At 45.8% G+C, this 16041-nt stretch overlaps 7 protein-coding genes and 1 non-coding gene across 9 annotated transcripts; 3 read left to right on the top strand and 5 right to left on the bottom strand.

Moving 5' to 3' along the window:
* Positions 1–101: 101 nt before the first annotated feature.
* Positions 102–1385, bottom strand: FOIG_11841 (uncharacterized protein). Of its 2 annotated transcripts, XM_031212457.1 has the most exons (4): positions 1091–1385; positions 848–1043; positions 632–791; positions 102–582 (listed from the first exon to the last, which is right to left on the bottom strand). In XM_031212457.1, the coding sequence occupies exons 1-4, from the start codon at positions 1181–1183 to the stop codon at positions 306–308; spliced, it is 726 nt and encodes a 241-aa protein (XP_031057851.1). In that variant the 5' UTR covers positions 1184–1385; the 3' UTR covers positions 102–305. The 2 variants fall into 2 exon arrangements, with proteins under 2 accessions (XP_031057851.1, XP_031057852.1); XM_031212458.1 differs by having other exon boundaries at positions 848–1385.
* Positions 1386–2699: 1314 nt separating this feature from the next.
* On the top strand, positions 2700–3606 carry FOIG_11840 (uncharacterized protein; the record flags this gene model as incomplete). Its single annotated transcript, XM_031212456.1, has 2 exons — positions 2700–2751; positions 2864–3606. 2 exons carry the CDS (start codon positions 2700–2702, stop codon positions 3604–3606), a joined length of 795 nt encoding a protein of 264 aa, XP_031057850.1.
* Positions 3607–4042: 436 nt separating this feature from the next.
* FOIG_11839 lies at positions 4043–4132 on the bottom strand. The gene has a single exon. It is a non-coding gene; the product is annotated as a tRNA-Glu (tRNA).
* Positions 4133–4244: 112 nt separating this feature from the next.
* On the top strand, positions 4245–6712 carry FOIG_11838 (uncharacterized protein). The gene is made up of 6 exons (XM_031212455.1): positions 4245–4540; positions 4591–4908; positions 4965–5238; positions 5286–5455; positions 5516–5742; positions 5794–6712. Exons 1-6 carry the CDS (start codon positions 4260–4262, stop codon positions 6426–6428), a joined length of 1905 nt encoding a protein of 634 aa, XP_031057849.1. The 5' UTR covers positions 4245–4259; the 3' UTR covers positions 6429–6712.
* Positions 6713–6735: 23 nt separating this feature from the next.
* FOIG_11837 (uncharacterized protein) lies at positions 6736–8130 on the bottom strand (the record flags this gene model as incomplete). Its single annotated transcript, XM_031212454.1, has 2 exons — positions 7906–8130; positions 6736–7853 (listed from the first exon to the last, which is right to left on the bottom strand). The coding sequence occupies exons 1-2, from the start codon at positions 8060–8062 to the stop codon at positions 6736–6738; spliced, it is 1275 nt and encodes a 424-aa protein (XP_031057848.1). The 5' UTR covers positions 8063–8130.
* A 639-nt stretch (positions 8131–8769) lies between these two features.
* FOIG_11836 (uncharacterized protein) lies at positions 8770–10809 on the bottom strand. The gene is made up of 4 exons (XM_031212453.1): positions 10386–10809; positions 10203–10333; positions 9896–10152; positions 8770–9844 (listed from the first exon to the last, which is right to left on the bottom strand). The coding sequence occupies exons 1-4, from the start codon at positions 10721–10723 to the stop codon at positions 8972–8974; spliced, it is 1599 nt and encodes a 532-aa protein (XP_031057847.1). The 5' UTR covers positions 10724–10809; the 3' UTR covers positions 8770–8971.
* Positions 10810–11054: 245 nt separating this feature from the next.
* FOIG_11835 (uncharacterized protein) lies at positions 11055–12773 on the bottom strand. The gene has a single exon (XM_031212452.1). It carries the CDS (start codon positions 12559–12561, stop codon positions 11476–11478), a length of 1086 nt encoding a protein of 361 aa, XP_031057846.1. The 5' UTR covers positions 12562–12773; the 3' UTR covers positions 11055–11475.
* Positions 12774–14039: 1266 nt separating this feature from the next.
* On the top strand, positions 14040–15329 carry FOIG_11834 (uncharacterized protein). Its single transcript, XM_031212451.1, has 3 exons — positions 14040–14257; positions 14311–14657; positions 14705–15329. Exons 1-3 carry the CDS (start codon positions 14243–14245, stop codon positions 14709–14711), a joined length of 369 nt encoding a protein of 122 aa, XP_031057845.1. The 5' UTR covers positions 14040–14242; the 3' UTR covers positions 14712–15329.
* Positions 15330–16041: the final 712 nt, after the last annotated feature.

Genomic DNA, 16041 nt, shown 5'->3' with positions numbered 1-16041 from the left:
GTAAAAATCTACCCTGTAAATGTTAAGAAACAGTCTGGGATCCGAGAGAGGTATTACTAGAGGTAGAGAGCGGCGATTTCGAGTACGAAAAATGCGTTTCGCCTCGCCAAGCACGCGACCCTGCACCAAGTATCGAGCGTAGATAGCTAGGCTGGGACGATATTATGGGTTTATTTTCTCCAGAATTCTATACTCTGTAGCTTTACCAGACGCCTTTCTCTATTAATTTCTCTATGTCTAATGTACGCAATTCCCATAGCTCATCCTCATCAACTATCCCCTTACCCGCCGAGGCGATCATTAGTTCAAGCACTGGAAGAATTGAGCTTCTTTCTCTCTCGACGAGCTTGAAACCAAGCAGAAGTATCGCCCATTGGAACAGGAAATGGCAGTACGTCTTGGCAAAGGTAATAAGCTACAGTATAAAAGCCGAGCAGACCTGCGATGAAGCCAAACACTCCGGCAGCGTGCATCAACGCCTTGCTCTGTGCAGCATTCCCATCCGCGGAAGCAAAGTAAGACGAGGCGTCAAATATAAGACATAACTCAATGCAAATAAAAATGCAAATATAGACAAGATTGCTGGCGTGCAATTAGCAGGAGAGTATGAGGCCAGGGTAGGCAGACTTACAGCTGGATTGAAGCGATGAGAAAGAATACATTGAACACTGCCCATATCAACACAAAGAATCCAAGTGCATTATTGTATTGAGGTGTGTTGACTCCTCCGTAAGCGTCGATAATGCCCCATGAGGGGAGTAGTGTTGCGCCGTAGCCGCCATAAAAGAGAGCTTGACTATGTTAGCATTGCTTCACTATCACATTGGATATATGGCTTCTAGCTTACCAAAGGCTGTTAGAACAGTATATGAGAAGGTATCGCCCTTGAGCATTGACCATTGGGCAGAGATAAGTAACCCAATACAGGCAACAAAACACAGGTCTCCGATAAATTGAGTCTGTAAGGAGATGCCTCGGAACTCCATCATCGCCAACGAAACTGACAACAATGTTGTAGCAAAGCCGCCCATGGCAAGAGGAGCCTGGTCCTTGTTAGCTGTCTGCATCATCCGGCGCCAAAATGCCATACCGGATTGCCTATCCTGTCTCCCAATGGCTTATAGTGCTCGGAGATGAGAATCCTCTCATCGTGTTTCGTGGAGGATACTGAGTGCGCAGTCATGGTTGTGAGTTGGACGTCGACCAGATAATCCTGTTCAATATCTCACTGCATAGATTCGAGTTGCTGTAAACACAAGTAAAATAGCTTGGCGATGATCAAGTCGAATCGAGTGTCAAAACTAATAGCTTAGCTGCAGGAAAGAAGCTAGTTTGGCAAAATGTGGCTGATATAAAAGGTCGAAGGGGGAACAGTCTGCAGGATGAAGCTGGGCGGGTATATATAAGCAAGCTTCTTGCGTCAAACCTTGTGTCTCATGGAGTGGCCCTCGGAATAACTAGGCCAAGCTATTCAAGGTCAATGGATCCTGCGGGGCAGTCTTTGAGTTAATCGAGTCTAGAACATGGGGGTATCGCAGACTCAAGGGCTACTAGGTAGGCTTTAAAACGTTAGTGGTGCACGGCAGATTATTTGAGGCTCTTCGTAAGGCTATGACAACAAGACACATTCTGAATAGACTGATTAAGGATCTAGTGACCTCAAGGAAAGTCCAAATTTAAGTATTTATCTAGTATCTAGAAGTCTTTCGCTTTTCATTAACTCAAAGCCATACTTTGTATGCTTGCACCTTATTCCTTCAGGTCAAATCTCGACATCCTAAAAGATCCGCACTTTAGTTTAGTCCTCCGAACGCACGAACCGAGGATAAGATCAATATCAGTTTAATGACACACAGAAACGACCAGTGATGCGGCTGTTATCGGAATTCCGGAATCACGATATACTTCATACGTGTAAGTCTGACTTACAAAACATCCGAACTCGGCTTGCATACGCTAGTGCCCGGTTGCCGGCTCCAGAATCCGAGACAATTATGCGATGGATAAGCTTGTTTTGGTAACTTCCATAGACATTGTATCAATCTACTACGTAAAAAGATATTAATCTAGTCCCATTAGGAGCATACGGCTCAGTCTAGAATCGGGCTGCTCCAGACTATGTCTTATTCTCTGGGCCGGGATAAACCGCTATTATGGGGAAAAATAAAGTGGTCGTTGTTTTAGCCTTTTTCAATAAGCTGTCGGCTAAACTTTCCGAAACGAGCGATAAAAATTATTTGAACAAATAGATGATTTAATATCCATGATCAATGATATCCAGAGCAGAAGATACTATATCAATATGTCTGGTTGGAAGCCAGACCGTGGGCCACTGGACAACGATTGGGTGTCCAAGTCAACTACACGCATGGGGCGCTCTAACAATTACCATGAGTTAACATGGCAAATCTATTCAATAGAGTTGAAGGCATTTTAAATCTGATAAGAGAGAAGGTATAAAGTATATAAACCACAGACTTGATGAATAGGTATACTCCGTCAATAAAAGAACAATAAGCTGGTCGGGCAGACAAGAAAATAAACAGTCAGGCAAAACTTCAACGAAAATGCTTTTAGCTATAACATTTCTCAAGTTACCAGGAAATTTTGCAGTTGAATCATGGAGGGCTATAAGAAGTCAGCACTTCATCACACAGTTCTCACAGCCAGTACCTGTCGTCACAGCCTTGCTGAACGCCATGCACTTTGGAAGTTCAGGAACAACGAAGACGGAGACCCTTAGAAGCACTAGTATGGCATACCCTCAGCCCATAACGTTCTATTACATCAAAATCCAATTTTGACTGGAACAACGCCAATGATGTGTCTCACACATGCGAAAGGCTCGATAAATACTCCATAGAGCCAACAGACGATTATGTCAAAGACGGCGTCAAAGCCGTTGCTTCTGAAGCCGTCAAGCGCAGGCAACGTCTGTTCATGGTAACAGGCGTCAAGATAGCACGTGGTGCAGTCGGCTCATTCTCCTCCCTGAGACGTGTTGGGGGCGGTGCACGAGCTGGATTTGGTGGTGAAAGCTTGGGCGTGCCATTCGATGGCGGACCGCAGTTCACCATATCCAGGGATATCTACGACGAAGAAACATATGGCGAGTCGTCAGATTTTGTCTTTGCATACCGTGTCCGCCGGATCGTTTATCCTAAAGGAGGGTGGGAATCGATGCAGGCGGGATCGAGCATTGTGAATTATGGGCGATGCAAAACGGACGCGGGAGCGTCTGTTGCCATTGGACCGAGCGCTTGGCCTTTCAACTCGAGGCTCGAGTTTTCTGAATGCGATGAGGCTGAGATACCAGGTCCTCTGTTGGTCGTTTACCCATCGACATGGCAAGACGTATGCGAGAGCGAGAGCGAGAGCAAGGGCAGTGTGCATGACGGAAGAACTGAACACAAAGTGGCAGTGTTTCCGGAAGTTAGTGACTATGCTAGGTCTTCAGGGGCAGGAAACAACGTTTCCTCAGAAATCGATGGGCCCATACTTGGGGATGCTCGTTTCGTGTTGGAGGAGTTCGGGCATGAGGCCAACTCAATACCTTTTGTTGACGACAGTTGGGAGGACGGTCTATTTATCTCTTTTCGCTCATGAACTGCACAAGTCTTTCTCTTGTATATTGACTGACATTTTAAAATCTCGAATGATTAGAGCTTCTCCAAAGCCGATAATACAGAGTCATTTTGAAATTAAACACTTATTCCCGGTAGCATTAAAGCGTTCGCCAATGCAAGGCTAAGAGGTGGAAATAGAGTTCAACATATATAAACAATTAATGCTAAGATTTAGCCATTGAATTAGAGGTGAGATGTTCTCGACATCCTTAACATCTCCGAGAGCTATAGAAGTATGTCAGTAGCATATTATTATTTATTTAATATCTGTATTAATAGTTACAAGAGATACATGGTATTATACGACATCGTCACTGCTAGAGTACCTTCCAATCGCAAACTGGGCAGTGAGAGTAAAAATGATAATATATAGTTAGAGTTTGAATGTATATGCAAAAAGGGAAAAAAGTAGTTGTCTCCGGTACAGGGAATCGAACCCTGGGCTCCGCGGAACTGATCTCTCAGGTTATGAGAGCGCGAAATGTTAGCCACTACACCATACCGGATTTGTTGATGTGCTGGCTCGCAACTGAATTGTACATCAGTGTACCCCTGACCAGTGCCTATCCTCCGCCGATTTCCGACGGCTTGCGGGGTTTTCTCTCCAGCTTTACTACCTCTTGCTACCTGACTATGACTGACAAAAGAACACGTGAGGATTCGGCAACTGGCTCAATTGGAGCTCAGGAATCAGTATCAGTAACTCCAGTCGAAAATGAACCCTCCAAGAAGCGACGTCGTCGGATCCTCTCTTGTGACGCTTGCCGCCGACTAAAATGCAGATGCGAGCTGGACTTTGGCTCTGACACTTGCTCAAGATGTCGAAACTTGAGAATACCCTGCCTTAGAAGTGATAGTCTGGATCAGTCATATGGGACACAAGAAACGGCCCATCAGCAAGATCTCGTGAAAAGGTACCAATGCCTCTCTCAGCTCAGCCAACATTTCTCCTAACCTTGGATAGTTTACATCAGAAGGTGCTACATTTGGAAAGCTCTATGCAAGATATAAGAGCCCAGCTAGTAAAACTCCAATCAGGACGCGACTCAACGCAGCAAAGTGTCCTCGAGCAAAGTACTTCTCCTCAAGCATCGACAAACAGTCGTGTGTTGATGGACGAGATCGAGCCCGCGGATCAACATGTTCATGCTGCTCCAGCTGAAGTCATCCGGCGTGTCGCCTGCCAGGTGACTGGCGACTTGAGAAGAGCTTTCCACACAAAAGAGGATGTTGTACACATGGGTATGCTGAATGCCACAACTGCTGAGAACCTTGTCAAATCGTAAGAGGTTCCCGTCTCCCATTAAGTCTCAGAATCCTACTGATACCAGCCCAAAGCTTTATTCGACGACGTCGCCACGTTCTTTTTATAAATGATGAGAGCGATCTGGTAACCAGAGGCTCTTTGATCCAAACATCACCATTTCTCCATGCTGTGTTGTGCTCGCACGAGATGAGGTTTACCCACACGAGCCAGACAGATGCCTTGAAGCACAGGCAAGTCTACGAGCATATGCGAAACATGCTTGGTCAGGTAGTGCTGGGTAGCCCTTTGCATCTTGAAGAAATTACTGGTGTTCTCATTTGTTCTCTTTTCGCTGGATCACCATCGGTAATGCCTCCAGTGCTGTCTGAATGTATTTTTACTGATAGATCTAGTGCGAGGCTGAATATGTCGATAGCTGGCTTTTGAGTGGTATCTGTTCACAGCAGGCGATGCTGTGTATTCAATTTTCAGATATTCATCAGCGAACCAATGCTGGGACTTCAACAAAGCTGGACCTTCGATCCATGAGAATCTGGGCAAACATATGTTTGAACCATCTGCAGTGAGTGAACCCCATAGCTTTGTTTATGAAAAGCCGGAAAGCTGATGGTAGTTTCAAAAGCTGGTCAGCTACTACAGGGAGACCATCCATATTACCTAGCTCGTACTTCAGCCAGTGCAGGAATCTACTCAATTTCGAGCAGACCACAATGCGCGATGCGATGCTGCTTGCTGAAATCTCACTTTACTGTACACTCCAGAAAGAAGACTGCGTTAAACCTACCTTCACAAACGATGGTTTCAGCTCCAAATTTGCAATTTGGAAGCAGCAATATGGATACCTTCTTGGTAAGCAATTCATGATATTCTACTAATACTCTGGGTGCTAATGGTTGCGAGATCTACCTACAGGTCTTATGCTGAAGTTCAGTTACTGCATTGCCAACGTCATCCTAGCAAAACGAACTCTGGATAGGGTTGAAGCAGATGCATTGAATCTCGCCTCGTCGCTCTCACCACAGACGTCCCGCAGTTCTACAGTGCATCTCCAAGACCCTTCCACAAAGTCCCTACAAGGCCACGTATACGAACTTAGCTTCCGAGTCATACAGGCATTCATCGCCATCCCAAGTTCAAGCTCTGGAGATTTACCCGAATTCCACTCCCTCTGCGTTGCTTATTCCTTGCTTATTCTAGGTCAATACGATGAGATGCCCCCTGCGATAGCCAAAAATGAGCTCTATTCTGCCTTGCAGGAAATGAAGCGTCGTTGTAATGAATCGAATGCGTATTCTGTGGCAGTTCGACTCAGTGTTGAACGGGCTTGGGACAATTTCTTGAGGGTAGATGGTGTTAATTCGGTCGAGGTTGTGCGGCAAGAGTCGCAGTTTCATAGCCATGCTACTCAGAGCACCAGCGCCAACAAGGCATGTCACAATTCTGGGGCTGGAGGTCAAGTTGAATCTCTTGATCTCGACTTCTTCTTCAATGGAGGTTACTTGGACCTGCTTGACGTCGACAACTTCCTCGTCTAGCATTGAGTTGACATACCTTTTTCCCTCACTTTGAAATTATGGCTCTTAGGCCATGATCCGAAGTACTTTCCATCAGGGAATCTACTTGAGTACCTTTGTACCCCCTTTTGAGCGGTACACCGTGTCTTTTAATTACATGCATTAGCTATCCAAAGTGTATTCTTGCGGCTCGCAATTCCTCCTGTAGGTATTGAGTGGTATTGCTTTTAAACAACAAACTTTTTAAAGAAAGTCTTCTTAATATTAAACTCCAACAAAAGGTCTTCTACTTAATAATCTTTGTGGTCATAAAAATACGTACATAACATTATTGTCTAAACCGCTTCTTCATTCTCATAATCATAGGCGTCCAATAAAGCGCATCCAGCCTATCCCTTAGATGGTGATTAAACCCATAAGTAACCGCATTCGCAAAGCCGATGAACTGCGTTGAGGTATTGAGAGCAGCAATCGTCGTATCTGATACCGGCGTCTGAATCGCTTCCAGGAGTCGATTCGTAAGTCCCGGAATCCAGAGCAGGACATACATAACCGGATACCCATTCAGTAACATCATCCGCTTGATTTCGACTTCAACATCGTGGGTGGCCCGGCGCTGAGGGAATTCGCTGGCGTTGGTTTGTAATATGTTGATCTGGTGCTGCGGAATCGGTAATGCTTCGGTTGGTTCAGTGTTAGCAAGTCCTGTATAGGCCATCTCTGCTCCTCTTTTTGATGATGTTGGCCGATGACGGACAGATTCTCCCCTTGCTCTGCTATTGCTCGCCTCGCTCTCACCTTTTCTTTCCATATCCTCGATCTCGTCTATCTTGTTCCCTCGCTCGAATATGGGCGAAATGGGAGTATCAGTATTCCCGTATCTCGTCTTGAAAGTGTCCAGCTCTACTTCGTCCTCTTGCATAACTTGGAATCCCGCGCCCTTGGAGCCTTTGGAAAAGAGTGTATTGGTATTGTGCGTCGAGAAGGTTAGAGGCTGCCGAGGTTGCTTTGGCTTTGAGCCCAGATGTCTTCTTAAGTAAATCCAGATGTAGATGTAGATAATAATAGTAGTGAAAATCACGAAGAAGCGCCAACCATGCGTCATACCGTAGCGTAAATCTGGTCGTGTTGCTGATATCCAGCACCAGTTCCCGCCCACTGGCTTCATCTCACCCGCAGCAGTCGGTATGATACTTGTGATGAGAGGCATTGTCCATACTGCCGCACAAATCAATGCTTTCTTCGTTCTTGAAGTTGTCGGTATGTACAACATCCTCTTCACAGTGAGCAGGGTTGTAACCGAAATAGCCAGGACTGAAAAGTCAGCTGCTGAAACTGACAACTGGCCGATAAACCCGTTGACGACGCATGGTATTCCAGCTTGGAGCTGTCCAGTCTTGAGGAATATGCTGCCTGATATTGAGTTGTTGAGAGTGTTGATAAACTCTAAGAAAGAGATATTAGATTTCTAGTCAACAGTAGCGGAAGACATGCGCACCTGCAACCATAAGATTCAACACGAGGACATGTCGAAAGTTTCGGAGATGCCGGCGATATATGACGAACGAAATAAGCACACATGTAGTGGCAACACAAGATAAAAGGCTTCCAGCCAGTGTCACGGATGAGATGAGTTTATCGACTTTGCCAGTCATATTGGCCGGAATTTACGGTCATAGTAAAGGTAGTCGCCGTTGAGGAGAGCAAGCTTGAAAAGGGTATGATCCAGGTGTTATATCGTCTCCTTGTTTCCTGCTGGAATATCCACTCGTATTTCAAACAAGGGTTTGACCCCTTGTTCTTCGGTATGGGTCTTGGCATTCCGTGAAGCTTATTTCCCCACAGCAAGAAGCACGGTATTCATGGAGATGTTTAAAGCCCTTAGTGCTATTACGGTATCTCTACTATGTTGACATGCTAAGTATTAGAAAGTTTAAGAGTGCCAAGTGAAGTGGCTCGTACAGTCTTGGATCAGAGCGTCTTGAAGAGTTCAAAATAGAGTTTAATCGTGCTACAAATACCCAGCAAGCGAGTTTGAGAAAGTCCAGGATACACTTGACTATATTTATTCCGTGCACTATACAAGGTTTGCACGGTCTATCGATACTACCATTCTCAGAATCTCCTCCGAAAATCCTAACTACTTCGAGTTGTGACACAAGGTTAACTCTTATAGCGTCGGTAGCTGGAGTCTTCCGGGCTAGCATTGCCTTACAAGGCAAGTTCAGATGGAGGAATATGCAAGGGTAATACTCGCATTGTTAGAAGCGAGCCTCGGCGTCGCCGATCTATACGAGTACCGTTGGACATCAGATGAAACCAGGACCTTGGAGCGTTCGAGGACCTAAGACCGTCCAGGGGGCGGAAATGAAAAAATGACGAGCCTGGAAAAATCTATCCTAAATTATCATGAACTTGGCTATGTGTTCCGTAGAACCACCACTTGAGTTTGAATTCTTGAGTTTCGTGCCAGCCCCTAGTTAGGCTAAGCGAAGTCATTAGAGCAGCCTCCAACTTGATGATATATTTCCTGTTCTGGTATCTTTTGGCAAGTCTCCCCATCTCTAACCGTATAGTTCTCGTGCCACTTCATAGGAGTTGATATAATCAATACCCTGTTTTCGCCAGGTATCATCCTCAACCCAGTTCTTCGTAGCATTGAACACCATATTTTTGGGCTTTGACTTGCTGTACTTTGGCCATTTTGGAAGCTTCCCCTTCTTGGAGTTAGGATCCAGACTGTTGACGAACCTTACATAAGCCTGTCCAATGGTGTTTGCCAGCACAGCGTGACTATCGTATTGCGGACTTGGACCTAGCAATCCAGATATATTCTGGAAGCTAAATGCAACATTATCAAAATGCTTCACTCCATCCCATTCAGATCTCAGGTATGGTCTTTGATCGAACCGGTAGGAGTACACATCCTCAGACTGGGCATATAGTTCTGCGAGTTTCCTGCGTCCTGAGATCATGGTTATGTCGGCGCCAATAGCACAGGCACGTCGTCCTTGGTAGTTTCCATCTTGTCTTGAGCAATTCGTGATGGCGTAGGGAGGTTGATGGCATGGATCGTCAGGATAAAGTTCCATGAGCTTTCGGATCGTTGGGGCGCTCAGAGCGTAGTTCCGCCACCGAAAAGCCTCGTAGAAGAGATCTTGATCCGTGCTGACTTTTCCGATACAGAAGCCTTCGTCAGTGTTTGCACCAATTATAAGAGGCACGGTGTGATAGTTCTTCTCGCGGATGAGCTGGCTGGGGTAACCGGTCAAGAAAGTACCGTCAATCAGAGGGTTGAACGTCAATGAAGGACGCGCAGCATATAGCGACTTTTCATCCAACTCTCGGAGACACGCAAGCTGATCCTTTTTGTCCCAGCACCCGACAGTCCTTGTGAGATTTTCAAAGGCGACATTGTAGTAACTGAGATCATGAATCTAGTCAAAGTCAATCGGCAAACTCAAAAACAGCGGTGTTGAAGTTCATACCTGTGCCCCTGTAATGCCTCCTGATTCAAGGATAGCTCCCCGATACAGCCCGTCATCTCGACCATCGTAACTAAACATCTGATACGCGATGCTCTGAGCTCCAGCGCTCTCACCCCACACAACAACTCGTTCTGGGTCACCTCCAAAAGCTTCAATGTTCTCTTGGATCCAGCGCAGTGCAAGTCGTTGGTCTAGGAGGCCAGCATTGGCGTTACCTTCCTTCAGAAGGCTGAAATTCTGGAGAAACCCCCACATCCCTGGAGGTCAGAAACTTAGTAGCGGTGCTTCAAGCGGAACCCTGACGTACCCAATCTGTAGTTAAAGCTCACTGCTAGGATAGGCTCTTTGATGTCTTGACTGACTTTGACAATCCCACTGAGGTTGTATTGTGGGTCGGCAGAGCTGCCGGCGTATAGACCACCGCCGTAAATCCAAACTCTGTGTTCTTGCTATCAGTTTTGAGGAAGTGTTTGTTGTTTGGGGGACGTACAGAACTGGTAGGAGTTTCTTTGGCTTTCCGGCTGGTCGAATAACATTCAAAGAAAGGCAGTCCTCGGACATGGTCCAGTTCTGAGTGTACTGCATACAACTGTCTCCATACTCAGTGGCTGTGCGTTCCTCTTTGAAGGAACTGTCCAGGCTTTGAGGCCACTTGAACCGGAGATTCCCAACAGGGGGCTGAGCGTAAGGAATGCCTAGGAAGGCATCTTGATCCCAGCCGGGTAGGTTCTTGCCAACGTATGTTCCGTTTAATGTTGTGGCCTTAGGAGAAGCTGCACTTGTCGTCCAAGCCAGCGCAGTCAAGAGGAAGAAAGACATCGACATCATATTGAGGTGCGCCACTTTGGCTAACGGGTAGTCACGACACTAAAACCTCTCTTGACTTCCCTAATACCAAGACTTGAGCATCAGACGTCTTATAAGTCAGTCACGCATATTGTTCTCAGACCTCGGACTACCACTCAAACTAGGGGCCATGTTTTATTGCCACGGCCACAGTGTTTCCACCAAGGATAATCTAGGAAACTGTTATCTATTCTACGCAGTGTCGTAGCTCTGACGGGGTATGAGATTAGTTTGACTATTCCCCGCGTTGCTAGCCCCAGGAAAGGATGTCGATCTGGGGTGATTGAGTTGTGGGGTGCGGAGCAACCCCGATGGGAAGGAGACTCAGATCCTTGTGTAGAGAATTATTGTTTCGATCTAAAGCCATTCGGATCGGGAATTCTGAAGGGGTTTGAGCTTTTGCAACTAGCGAAGCTTCTGTGCATGATAGACAGACTTGGTAGGGGCGCCAGCAGGCAAAGAGATACAAAGTGGTCAAACTCTAGAAATATCTGGTAAGAACACGCTTGTTACAAATGCTCTTATTCCGTGGCACTAATGCTACTATCGCCTTTAGGCAAATATCATACTTGAAGCAGTAGACCAGTGTACGCTGGTCGACTAACATGACCCTTGCACTTGAAATTTAGTCCCGGGATATTCTTTTACCACCAATCAGCATTCACCTTGTGACTTGTTCAATATCAATTCCTCCCAACACAACATCTTCATTGCCTGCCGAGATACCCAGAGCTCTAGTCCACTCTATCCCCTAATGGTCGTACTTTGAAATTGAACCTCACACGCCCTGTTACTTCATTCATGGTATTCCTCCGCTGAAGATGATGAAAACCATCTAGTCTCCCTCTTTGCTCCGGGGTACCGATTCCTAGCTGTTCGAGAATCTCTGGAACAACCGCATAGAGGATCTCAAGATTACCGTCCTCGATCTTTGCGGCTATTCCAAGTCCCCCTTTCGCCCCAAGGCGCCGAGTATCTTCAGACTCTCGAACGCCTATTCCATAAGACGCATCAGCACCAACTTTGCCAAACAGTTGCCCTTGATAGCTCTGCATGAGCACTGTACAGAAACGTCCTGTTCCGCCAACTTGCTCTGGATGCTTCGTCATGGCGTTGAATATACGTGCGAAATTTTGGGTCCTTTGACTCGTCGGTGACGATGCCTCGACAGCGTCCGCGGCATCGGCGAAGGTTGCATATTTTTGTGCGAGATAGAACAGAGGATATGCTGGTGCTGGAAGATTGCATCCATCAACACCCCATTCCACTTGCTTCGGATCATGTGCCAGGTCGTCGACGACTCTTTTGACTTCAAGTTGCATAGGATGGTCCGGCAGATGATAGTCTTTGACATCAGCTCCCAACGCTTCAGCACCGGCCATCATGGCAACATGCTTCCCGGAGCAATTATTGCAGATTCCCGTTGGCTCAAACCCAGTCTTTATCCACTCACGGTTCACCTCTTCAGAAACTGCAGGATGACCGCCACATCGAAGATCATCTTCCCCTGCTTTAATCCTGCTCAGCATGTTCTTGGCGCGCGCGATGTGAAAATCTTCACTTGAGTGCGAGGCACACATGAGAGCAAGGTCAGTCTCATCGAATCCAAATTTATCAACTGCACCAGTCTCGATCACAGCTACGGCTTGGGCAGGCTTGGCTGCGGATCGCGAATGGGTAACACGAGAGGGGTTCCCAGCTGAGAAGAGGATGTTACCCTCTGTATCCGTTACGGCGATGTGTACACCGTGCGTGTTTTCGATAATGCCTCCTCGATCGGTGACAACGCAATCTCGGTCAAGCAGAGTAGTTCGAGTCATGTTGAGTTCAAGTATGGTAAGCTGATGGAGTCTGTCTTGTGAAGCGAGTTGGGGTTCTGATAGGAATCTTTGTGAGTCTGTCACAGCAATTGAGCTAGAAAAGGCTCCTGTTCCCTTTTATAAGGCGTTGTTTTTACGTCTCCCTCTAAGATACTACTGAAATTTCATTAGATCAATGCAGTGAGACGTCTCATACAACGACGATCTCAACAAGGTGAGTCAAACTTGCCCCAAAAAAATTGTAGTTCATCCAATAAGCCCGCCGCCATGCATTACAACGTGAGTCAGAGAGTCAGATGCCCCAGGATTGTTTATCTCTCGTAGCAAGGTTATAAGAACAAACTTTGCAGTGAAAGGAAGGTGAGCTGCAAAGCAACTCAGAGTAGCACCAACAATGGCACAATCAATTAAGCGACTCTCGGATTATTACCCGATCCAGTATCTATACAGAATTCAACGGTCAGACCCCCGCATCTTGGCGTGTTGGTTTCAGAATCAACAGCACACTCGCATAAATGCTTATGAGTATTCTTTGAAATTGATGGAGCTGAGTTTTGACAAAGTTCTTCGATAATCATACTGCGATGACATGTTGGCGAACTTCGTTGGCTCCCAAACATGCTGGTAACTGTAAGGTATACCTTCAAGGCAAGACAGTCGAGTAGCTCTTCTCATACTGATACAGATCAACATGCTTATCATGTAATTTCAGGGATCAAACATCTGTATTGGCGAGTTTTTTTTTTTTTTTTTTTGCACTGAGAGTAAGAGACTTGACAGTTCAATATTCTTCTCCTTAGTGATGGTTGGAGGTTTCCAGTAATAATCATGGCAAGACATTGGTTATGCGTCGATTCTTTTTGTAAGGCACATCGCTTTGAGCAAACACTCTATTGAGATATTCTCTAAACTGAGCCAACAGAGATCCCAACCAAGTAGCTGAATCTGGACTCGGGGACCTACAACTTGAGCTCGTCGTGATATTGATACCTTTTCTTCATACTTGGTAACTGAAGCTCATTAGACAAAGCAGTTGACCATTACCCATAGAGCATTTGCGCTGGACTTAACATGTTATACAAGTTTTGGAAGACTTTTGTATGTGATTGGTGCTTGCGTTTTCAGAAGCTCTTGCTTAAACCTCGGTTGCAGTATGAAGTCTTGACTTGGCCTACCTAACCTCCAGGGGATCTGGATATACGAGCTCACCACGTGACCTACACCAAAAACGACCAAGAGAACAATACAATTGTTAACAGGTCCAATTATTACAAGGGAGGAACATGCATTTATTTCATATGCCAAGGAAAGCTACGTTATGGCATCTGAAAGCGAGGTCTTGTTTCACGTATTACCCTACGTACCAGCCACATCATTACGTCACAGCACCCTTGAAGTCGCACCCCCTGTAAGTTCTGAGGTCAAGAACTTGATTCTAGCGGTAAATCATGGCAGCGTCGCTATTATGACGATGTGCACGTCAGCCTCTTTCCAATCTCGATGATGGATCCTGTTTGCATTTGCGGAGAAAGGAGAAATCAGGAAATCGGCTTTGGTTCTAGACATTTAAAAATATTCTATCTTCTGGTGGAGTTTTTCTGTATCCTTCTCTCTACATCTTCATTCCAACACTTTCTTCCCTCCCCCCATTTACACTTTGATCTTATTCCCGGGCCGCAATATGTCGTCATCATCCGTATGTACCCAGGTATACTTACTGGTAGCTCAATCACTAACTAACACCACCAGGCTGAGCAGAGAAGCGATCTCGAGGAGGAGCAGCTCGAGCAGGAGAAGCCCGTGCGAAAGACAAAGACCAAGAAGCAAAAGTCCGAGCGACGCAAGCGACGCGCCCGATTCGAAGACTACGATGACGAGCAGGACAACAGCCAGATGGCCCAAAGCAACTACAACGCTCAGCAGCAGCAGTTGCAGCAACAACAAATGCAGCAGCAACAACAGCAACAGATGCAACAGCAGCAGCAACAGGGTGGTGGTGGAAAGAGTGATGCCCTCTCCCTGCATCTTGAATTGAACCTTGAGATTGAGATTCAGCTTAAGGCGAGAATCCATGGTGATCTTACTCTTTGCTTGCTGTAAGTTGAACAACAATTATCGCCATGATCATCGCTAACATTCTCAGGAACTAAATAACGGCTATGACCTTTAGGTTGTTGTTCATGTGGGAAAACAATGAACGACATATGACTTGGGTTGGTGGCGTTGGGGCTCCATTTGCACTTCCTTGGATTTTTACACATATATGTTCAACAGTACTCTTTGACACGTCTAAGACATTGTCTGTCTATTTTATATACTTATTACCATTTTGATCATCTTTTTTCCAGAAGCTAGTGACCGTTGAACGCCCGGACGTTGACTAGCCTTGAGATAGCCTCAGATTTGCCATGTTAGCTCTGAAACCATCGAAGGATCAGCTAGTGCTGCTAATCAAGGTCTGATCTTCAGGCCCATCGAAGTTCTAGCCAGACTGTACGTAGCCGCACAGCCACGTAAGCCTCCGTCATCTTGCACGCGACAACTCCACACTCGCGTCACCATGGTGTTTTACAACAGGGGAGATGCATCACCATCATCATCATCATCATTGATGCTGATAAGGATTGAGGTGAACAAACAGGAAACAGTTCTATGCCTCGTCATATAATGATTTTACTACTACATGTTTTTAAGAGTGCACTTAAGGTTTAGAATTAACACTTATCTCCTTATCACCGTCAATATAGCTACTCTATGTTATTATTGTAGCCCTTGTCTCTATCGAAAACATTTGACATACCCTGCACCACAAGCTCTGGTGCCATTGCCGAATCAATAGTGCTTGAGCACTGTTTCATTTCATTGATTTAACAACGATCGTTTCAGTAGCCGGGAATCACTTTAGAGCGATGACGGGTTGCCTCGTGATGACCAATTTCAACAAGCCTCGCCCAGACGATGATTGACTGATTGGTAGTTGAAGCTTATGGTATCTCAGTGAGATATCTCGTGTCAAGAACTCATTCTCAGCCGATGACTATCTTATGCGATCCTCTTCTGATCTAGGAGAATCTGTGGAAGAGGCCAGACTCCTAGATGTTTTCTCGTAATTTCATATCTCGTGAAGAATCTCTGGGTCGTTCGACGACACAGCTGCCTCATTCATATCAAGAAAGCCACCCAAAGTTGCAATTCACAAACTCGAGTGATATCAAGCAGTCTTCGGCCGGATCTTTATACATTCTTAGACATAAAACTCATCTAGTACCCTCATGTTTAAGCCAAATGCTTGCCTTTTCAATTTTTGGGCTTTTCTTGAATGGCTTTTGAATACACAACACCTCAGTTGTCGTGTTTGTAAGCTCACATTGAAAGTTTACCATGAATTATTCCCGATTACGACATCAGATGACATATGCTTAGAGCATGTGTCTCTATTATCCAACTCTGTTTACACAACTTCAACTTCAGGTCTGTAGT

Source organism: Fusarium odoratissimum, assembly GCF_000260195.1.
Source record: "Fusarium odoratissimum NRRL 54006 unplaced genomic scaffold supercont1.23, whole genome shotgun sequence".
NCBI classification, from domain to species: Eukaryota; Fungi; Ascomycota; class Sordariomycetes; order Hypocreales; family Nectriaceae; genus Fusarium; species Fusarium odoratissimum.
Note: the sequence above shows the minus strand (reverse complement) of the source record. Positions and strands in the feature narration are given on the sequence as shown.